We start from the raw sequence: 8,616 nt of genomic DNA, 5'->3' as shown, positions 1-8,616 counted from the left end.
AATTTATGAAAAAACAAGTTGCAAGCTGTTTGTTTGTTTGTTTTTTTTGTTTTTGTTTTTGTTTGTTTTTTTTTTTTTTTTCAAAATAAAAACATTTTGCCACAAAAATTGTCCAATTCAACACATATGAAGATATATATATATATATATATATATATATATACATATATATAATTTGGATGTCAAATATATACAACATATTGTTTGTTCTTCCTATTTTTGGATCAATATTGAGTTTAAATTTTTGGTTGCGAAATGCACTCCAAACATAGAAGCCTGCTTTTTAGTCTATTTAAATTTTATAGAGGTCACATGGGGTGTAGCAACAACATTAACAATTATATTTATTTATTTCTAGATTTGTACTTTTATATTATTTTATAAATAAACTTGAGTCAACTTGTTGTAATTCTAAGTATTATGTTGATTATTAGAGTGAACACTTTTGTGACAAACCAAAAGAAAAAGTGATTTTTTTTTTGAAGAGTCCTTGTCCTAGATAAATAATACATCAACATTTCATATGTTATTTGTAGGTTTGTTACAATTTCAAGGGAATTTTTGAACAAACAACTACATTTGAATTAATAAATTGATTCACTCTATTTAACTTCAGTTGTGTCCTTCTGTGGTTGCACTTGCTGATATAATATTGACTATTTAGAAGATATATGTTTAAACTTAATATATTTCAAATCATATTTTTTGCAATTAATGATATTTATTATTCCTCGAGAAATTAAATTTCTTGAAATTTCTTGAAACTAAATTAAACGGAATTAAAATATTTACTTGTATCTTTCGACAAACTAAAATCAGTTCTGTTGAAATATAGTTGTGAGCAAGAATAGGCCTCACAGTCGCACCGTCTAAATTCTAAATCCTATTTTCACGAAGTAAACAAACATTGAAACAATTGGGCTTCTTACAACAAGTTTTGGTTGTGAGTAATTTTAAGCAGATGAAAGTACCCTGCACTTAAGAGGGGTTGCTGCATCGAAGAGCGAACACAGATGTATACTGAATAGTCCTTCTGAATTGCGCAATCAAACGACAAAGACATTGTTACAAATAAGATGGTGTACTTCGCATTGCAGTGAATTTTTACGCTGCTAGTCCAAGCTTGCAAATAAGGTTCCATGAAAAAGTTGTCACTCCAGCTGTACGTTAATGATCAAGTTTTAAATTTTGTACAATTGTATCCGTAGTTTCTGAAAGGCTTGTCAACAAAAGGCAAGGCAAGCACTACGCATAAGCTGCTCAGTTCTGCAGGTTATGCAAGCCCATTAGATTAACTGTACTAGTCAAGAGCAAGTTCTTTGAATCTCTGCAGAGCCTTGCACGCTGCTGTGAAGTCCTCTTCACTGAGGGCAAGCATGAATCGGCAGTAGTTGGGGATTCCAGTCCAGGTGCAGCTGCTGATGGATAGACCTGTAGCCTTGAGGATTGCATCTCGAATGTTGTCACTGCCAAGTGTTTCTTTGTCCCCTTTCACGCTCTTTCCTTCATATGCCGATGGGCTTGCCACCATAGATATGCCTCCTAAAGGCTCCACGACGTCCCAGCCGCAGTCCTTCAGGAGCTGCAACAGTAATTGCCCAGGTCAGAATCTAACCTAGGAGGAAGAATCTGAAGCTATTGAATGAAGCTGATGAAGCAGCCAAGGTTCTCTTCAAGTCAAAGACTGATACTACTGCACTGAGATTCATCAAATGCCGCGTATAAGGTCTTCAATGTATAATTTTGATGCACGTTAGCTCGAACTTCAGCACACGAGACGTTTCTAAACTTGAACTTGAAGCATGAACTTTTTCACCTGTTGACTACAAATCTAGCTCAATTCTCTTTTTACGAATGCACTGTAGCTGTTTTGTTTTGTCCGTTACAAATGTGTAATGCGTTCTCAAGGAAAGTTTCAAGAACATGGTTATATCTCATTACCTTGCAAAACTGTTCCGCTCGATACTTCAGGATCTTCTTTTGCTCCCCCAAACCTGTGAGCAAAACTTCAGATTTCTGACTCATCTGTCCCAGAAGCTTCTTAATAGTGTACTTCAACGTCCCATGCGGCCGACTCATGGTAGGGGCCTCCTTGAAGGCTTCAATGAACACTGAGTCTGCAACAGCTGCAAATCCAAACTCAAGCCCTCCTGTCATTAGACAGGTTGAAAAACCTCCTAAGATTGCAACAGCGTAGGAATTCTCTTTTGATCCACTGCCGACTTCCTTGAGATCCCAATTAGGCGACTGGTTGTACTCCAGGCCAGAGAATGAGGTGTCAAGTATCACCCGAGCCCCGTAGCCCTTGCAGACGGCGAGAATTTCCCCAATCTCAGAGTTGGAGAAAATTTGTCCCGTAGGGCTGATAGTAGGGCCTGGAATGTACACCCATGGCTTTTCGATACCTTTCAAAAAGGAATCTATTTGTCCAGAGGTAGCTTTGAAGGCATTTGACGCTTCTGTGGGTAACCTCTTGAAGTCGGCCTCAAGAAACTTGGCAACTGAGAAAAGAGTACCGGAAGAGCCCATTGGGAAAACAAGGGTTCCATTTTCTTCAACACATGCTAGGACTAACTTTGTGAATAAGGAAGTAGACGTGTCACTTAGGAAAAGCTCCTTAGTATGTGCATGTGGAAGTCCATATCTGTTCTGCAAATAATCAAGGATTTCCGGCCTCGGATCCATCTCGTCCTCCGAAATGTTTTGTCGTGCAAATCCTTCGAAAACTGATACTTTGACTGCATCAGGCACTGGGAGAATGTTCTCATCAAAGTCCATACAGATGGTTGGAGGTAGTTGGTCGAGATTGACATTCTCCACTTCACAGAGGGCTTCAGTAGAGCTTGGCGAAAAACTGATAAACTTCGAGGTCTCTTCCTCTTTTGGTAACCTCTGCAAAATGCCATGGCAGATGGTTTCCTCTGTAAGAATTGTTTAGATTTTGAAAAATCATTATGTGAATCACCAAAGTAGACATCAGCAATGAGTTCTGAAGAAAGTAGCAGTTAAGCAACTTTACAAGACAACTTCAAATGTGCGGAGTTCTACGTTCAGCAATTCATTGTCGGAAGTGTAGAACATCGACAAACAGTATTACCATATAATGCTTATTTCAGCGTTTCTAGAGCAACATTAGCATATTTTTGTAACGAAAATTACAACCGTAGGATTATTGGTTTAAGGAAACCGTGCCTGTGGAAGCGTGTGACGTTCAGGAAGCTGAAAGCTTAGGAGCTCATGAAAGAGGCAACCATAATAGAACTGGCTTGAGATGGCTGTACGCCCATATGTAACATCCCCAGCTTTGGCTAGTGTATTCAATAGAGTCTGATTTTCGGAGATAATGAAAGCAACCTCAAGATCTGTATACACCTGTAAAACGCCCAGACGTCCAAATATGTGAAATCGTATAAAATACATCCTTTGAGAATGATAAGTATGAAGTCAAGATCGATGATTGTACCAAAATAAGTACATACCTGGTTCTTGACCAGACCACATATGATGGTGGCATGCATGGGCAATGGATGGGATGTCAGGTATTGCAGGACTCCGTTTGTCCCTGGTAAACTTGAGAGCTCCAGATATTCCGAAATATCCAATACCAGACGTGCTCCAATGTTGCCCGTCGCATCCAGTAGCAACTCGAATGCAGTGGATGTTCGCATCTCATAATCCGCGAGACTTGTGACAACGACCTGAGGCTTAAGGTTCTTCACTAATTGCACCACTAAATCGGAGCGGCGAGGGGCTTCCACCACAGTCACTTTGTTATTGGATTGAGAGATGGCTCCTCCATTTGCACCCTACGCAGCCAAAGTAGTCAGCACCAATTACATGTAAGCGTCCTAAATTTTTTCATAGACACTGTGAATTAGCTGCGGAATTTCCCGCTCCTTGTTAGGAAGCATCCACAAAATGCGTTTCGTCAAAATTCAAAATAAGATCTACAGTGACTCCTCACCATTTCTCACAGGCTTGATCGCCTCTCACACAACAGAACGGCAGACACGTCCACATTCGAAATAGAGCAAAAGGTAAACATAGAAATTCAGAACTGGCTGTATTGTTTATTTCGTACTAGAAACATCACAATATGAAAGAAACTGCTTTGGTGTGATAGGATTGGCCTCGATAGAAACGGAACATATAGATTTGCCGAAACCACGTAACAAGAACTTGAATTGGCGATCATGTCAGCAAAGTAGCAATGTTTTAAAATGTAGGGGTAGAGGTGGAACCTGAGCCGGTAGTGCAGTGAGCCATTTTTTAGGCAGCCATCGTGTAAGAGCAGCATCGACCAGTGCTAATCGAGGTGAATATACACGAAGCAGATTTTCAATGGCAACAGCTCTTGAAGGGAGGACCACCACACTCTGCAATTTAAATGAAGTTCAGTGAGTGAGTGACGATGAGAAGCCAGAATAAGGGTTTGTATATAGATGGATACCACTATACACCAGGAATGACCCTATCATTTTCGAAATTAAATTAATTTACAGACGGATACTGTAAAATGCATTTACAAAGTATAAAACATGGCCCCTCATGACAAATCAATTCCTTCCAAAATGTTCAACCTTCAACTATAAGGACGAGAAACTGATTACTGAAACTTTCCGTACACCTCGTGCTTTAGTGAGAAAAGTAACAACTTACAGCAGGAGTGATTGGGATGTGGTGATAAATTCTCATGAACCCTGCAATGAGATTCCTAAAACGAGAACTTCCAGCTGGGGACTCATGTGGGAAATATGAAAGATCCTCCAATGCACGTGCTAGATGTGCCAGAAAAGGTATTTTCTCCTCGGCAGCTGATTCATCAGCAAATGAGAGGTCCAGGGCTCCCCGAGTCTCTTCGAATCCATTGCTCAAAAACTTTGATATGGTCTTTACCTGTATAATACATAAATTATTATCGGATTACTCACCAAAAAAATGAAGAGATTGAGAAGTTAAATCTGAAGGGAAGTTGCCATCATGAGAACATTAAGGACCTCGTATTCCATTTGAATAAGAGCAATTGTCTTAAGCTGAAGCAATTGATGTGTCAAGATTCATTAATTTGAGGAAGCGTTTTTCCCTTACGACAGAAGACCTATATTTGCTAAGTGTGGCATGATAACCATGGATCTACATCACTGCAGAGTCAACAATGTTCGAAACAACAATTGCAACGTTTGAGGTAAAATGCTTCTGAGATGACGGCGACCATATCGGATAGCGCAAATCACCTCTTCAAGAACTATGACAAGACTGGAAAGTACTATTCAAGGAGAGCGCACCTGGTTTGGCATCCTGAGTTTGCACTCGTAAACCGAAAGCCCATGGGAGATTTCGCCTCCGGACTGCAAGAAAGCCCATGCTGTTCTTGCACTTATAGGCTCCTCACTCACACGACCCATGAAAAATTCAAACCGATGTCGAGTGTTTTTCTCAATTTCCACCAGTGCTAAAATATCAGTGTCTGGTGCCTGAATACAGGAAAATAACGGTAACCTCAATCACAACTACATAATTCTTTGCTCATGGATCCACTTGACCACCGTTCAAACACACTAATGCTAAGAAAGAAGTAGTTAATACTCGTATTTCTTTCCAAATAATCATCGTAGATACATCATGATCATTAGTAAGCTGTACCATGTAGAGACGGCATTTGTGCATTCAAGGGACAACCAACCTGATTCACTCTAGTTTGCCACAATTTGTTAATATAAAATCCACGTCTACTGAACAACCGCTCAGTCACAGCTTGACCAGGCCGACCTCCAATATTGAAGATGAGCCTCCCGGTGGGTCTTATGATTGAAATACCCTCCTCAGCAGCTCTTGCAACCAAACCCAGCCCAAATTGATCCTCAACAAATCCCTGCAAACGAGAGCTCACAAACTTAATGCATGATAAAGCAACTTGGACATTCTTCCCTGCTCGCACTTCAACCTTGCAACAAGAACTTGAATTCACAGTACATGTGATGGTTGAGCGCCCGACATTGTCTAGGTGGCTATCTGCACAATTATCCTATTACTGAGACATTCATGGGCGCGGATAAACGAATTAAAGACAGCCAAAGGTCACTCTGCAGCAATGCAGGTCCTGTGCCTGTGGATTTTAAGCATGCAGCAAAGGTGCCACGACTATTCTCTTCAAGATAAGGATTCTTATGAAGTCCCTGCAGCAAAAAGTAAGAACATTGTTGAGAGACATAAGTTGCATAATATGCTCGAAGGGCTGATGGTAGCTTATTTGGATGTACCTGAAGACCACAGTAATTGCTGAGAGAGTACAAGAACTCCTCACTGGCATTCTCGGTAATCAGTTTGGACATAGCTGATGGATCAGGATTCAAGATCTGTATAGCCAGAATCAATCAAAAAGTTTAGCTGCGATCACAATCAGCAGAATTCCACTGAAACGCAAACTTATGAAAATTGGACTGGCATAAACATCTATTATATGCAGCTCACATAGCTCAAAACCTCTAGCAATGCACAAAACCAGAGACGTGAAGTGTATTACCTGTGGTATACAACCAACTATGAGATCCATCGTCAGATGTTGCTCTCTGCAGTAGGCGAGCAAGTCTGAAACATAAAATTCCACCCTATCCAAGAGAGTCTTGCCCTCGTGATCAAGAACAGGCAAGCCATCATCGTTTAGCGCATTCAAGTACAGGTTGATCCACGCCACCTTGATTGCCCTTGGATTAATGTCAAGCCCGATGACCTGATATTCTTCCCACATTCATCCACTTTAGAATCACCTCTGAACATATAACTGAAGACGGCACCGGCTCTTACCCAAGAGACGCTGAAAGTCAACCCAGTGCAAATGTTAAGAGGAAGTGCAGTCCCGGAAGCTCATGCAACACCCTCAAACATTGTTAGGGAACTATGATTCTTGCCTTTCGTGGCAACCATCGCTCTGCCATTGCAATCGACACCCATCCATTACCGCAACCCAGCTCTGTCACATCCCGATCTCTAAATCCAGTGTCTGGATGCCTGCTGATGCCTTCAAAGAAAGTGAACGACCAATCTTCAGGTATGAAAATGCTAGGCAACTCTAACAATGTCAGACTTTGTCTATTTTCCCTGAAACCTATGCATGAAACAGTCCAACACAAGACAGCACAAAGGTCAGTCCAGCAATACCCAAGGATTCACAGTGCATCGAACTGTACAATTGCTTTGATTACTATCTACAGAAGATTTCATTCATCAACATCACACGAGGCTGATTGCACCAACAATATGCACAGGGGCGTAATAAATTGAGAGTAGGGTTAAGCAAATTTCAAGAATTACAATCCACAAGGACATCTCACTGTAGATCATAAGTGAAGATCAAGACGTAGGCTATTCCATTGTACATAAAAAAATCAGAGCTACTGGAGACACAAGACAATGCGAACGGAAGAAAATAGACATCAAGCAATACCTTCGTAATCAGTAAGAGAGAGCCGATGGAGACGAAAATGGTAAGTAGCCATGCTGTTCACCTCAGGCACTTGTTTTTCCACATACTTCTCTACGGCCGCAAGAATCTTCCTGGCGTCAGCACGAGTCTCAGGGTTGTGTAGCCTCTCAAGCACACCCTTGATCGCATTGTACGCATTGTCCCCCGAGACCTTGCATTGCTCCAGAAACTCACTCACCTCAACATCATTTGTCGTCGTCATCCCCATCTTGAAACCCTTCCACTTTCTCCCTCACTTCACACCACCCCAACCCTCACCGGAAAAAACAACAATAACAACGATCCTCCAGACCACAGAAGCCCTTGGGAGTATTACGCAGACTGGCCCCAACAGAGCACCTTAACTATGATCACCCTCGTGCAATTGCCTGACAAAACCATACAATCTCCACTATGATATCAATACGTCAAGATGGAAAATGCCGGTAATCATCCGATCGAAGCACTCACAGAAGGTTCTCAACAATTGACAAACCCATGATGCATTCATAAACTCAATTACCACCACTTGGATCCAAAATGCAACGTAGCTGAAGAAAAAAAAAACACAAAATGGGGTCCGTCAAACAGCCTTGACGACAAGACCCACAATCAAAAACAACCCTCCACGATCCAATCCTTCGATCCAGATCACCTCTACACAACCATCAAACACGAAACCGAAATCCTTCTACTCAAACACTCAAAAGACAGCCGCTACATAATGCCTAAACGTACCCAAATTGGGATGAGTTGCGGACGAGGCAATCGGGGATTGAGCTTGGACGCCACGACACGCGGATCCACGTGAGGGGCTAAAAATGGAAGGCGAGTGGATGCGATGCTGCAAGAAGCGGGAGCACATGGGCAGCGAGATTGATGCAAGACGACAGAGTAGAGTAGAATAGAGAGCAATTTAGCTAACAGCAGAGATGGCAGTGATGCGTCATGCGATCCGATGGCCACGAACATGAATCGGAGGCTGTCAGAAAAGCGGGATATAAAGCTCAATCAGGGTGGCGGCGATGCTAAATTTGAAGCCTCACCCTGACGCCCCCCTGACTCACTCCGACGCGTCGCCATGGCCATGACCCCTTCGCTCGTCCGTCCCTCCCTCCCATTCGTCCCTCCCATTCGTTCATCCATACCCTCCG

The 8,616-nt window shown here is 41.9% G+C and overlaps 1 protein-coding gene across 2 annotated transcripts; it reads right to left on the bottom strand.

The window, feature by feature from the left end:
* Window positions 1–1,135: 1,135 nt before the first annotated feature.
* On the bottom strand, window positions 1,136–8,353 carry LOC112288761 (methionine S-methyltransferase). 2 transcript variants are annotated; one of them, XM_024533297.2, is made up of 13 exons: window positions 8,201–8,353; window positions 7,445–7,851; window positions 6,909–7,105; window positions 6,524–6,730; window positions 6,261–6,356; window positions 5,684–5,872; window positions 5,286–5,474; window positions 4,660–4,896; window positions 4,242–4,376; window positions 3,480–3,806; window positions 3,193–3,372; window positions 1,942–2,892; window positions 1,136–1,582 (listed from the first exon to the last, which is right to left on the bottom strand). In XM_024533297.2, exons 2-13 carry the CDS (start codon window positions 7,689–7,691, stop codon window positions 1,301–1,303), a joined length of 3,237 nt encoding a protein of 1,078 aa, XP_024389065.1. In that variant the 5' UTR covers window positions 7,692–7,851; window positions 8,201–8,353; the 3' UTR covers window positions 1,136–1,300. The 2 variants fall into 2 exon arrangements, with proteins under 2 accessions (XP_024389065.1, XP_090110157.1); XM_090254031.1 differs by lacking the exon at window positions 8,201–8,353 and having other exon boundaries at window positions 7,445–8,162.
* Window positions 8,354–8,616: the final 263 nt, after the last annotated feature.

This window comes from Physcomitrium patens, chromosome 11 (genome assembly GCF_059467195.1).
Source record: "Physcomitrium patens ecotype Gransden chromosome 11, ASM5946719v1, whole genome shotgun sequence".
Lineage (NCBI taxonomy): Eukaryota > Viridiplantae > Streptophyta > Bryopsida > Funariales > Funariaceae > Physcomitrium > Physcomitrium patens.
Note: the sequence above shows the minus strand (reverse complement) of the source record. Positions and strands in the feature narration are given on the sequence as shown.

What these genes read in the sequence shown, in the direction of transcription:
- LOC112288761 (XM_024533297.2), bottom strand. Translation starts at nt 7,691, where the DNA reads ATGGGGATGACGACGACAAATGATGTTGAGGTGAGTGAGTTTCTGGAG. An exon ending in TCACTGCACTACCGGCTCAG is followed by an intron (nt 3,807 to 4,241) that starts GTTCCACCTCTA and finishes TTGGCTGCGTAG; the next exon opens with GGTGCAAATGGAGGAGCCAT. An exon ending in AACGTCACACGCTTCCACAG is followed by an intron (nt 2,893 to 3,192) that starts GCACGGTTTCCT and finishes GGCATTTTGCAG; the next exon opens with AGGTTACCAAAAGAGGAAGA.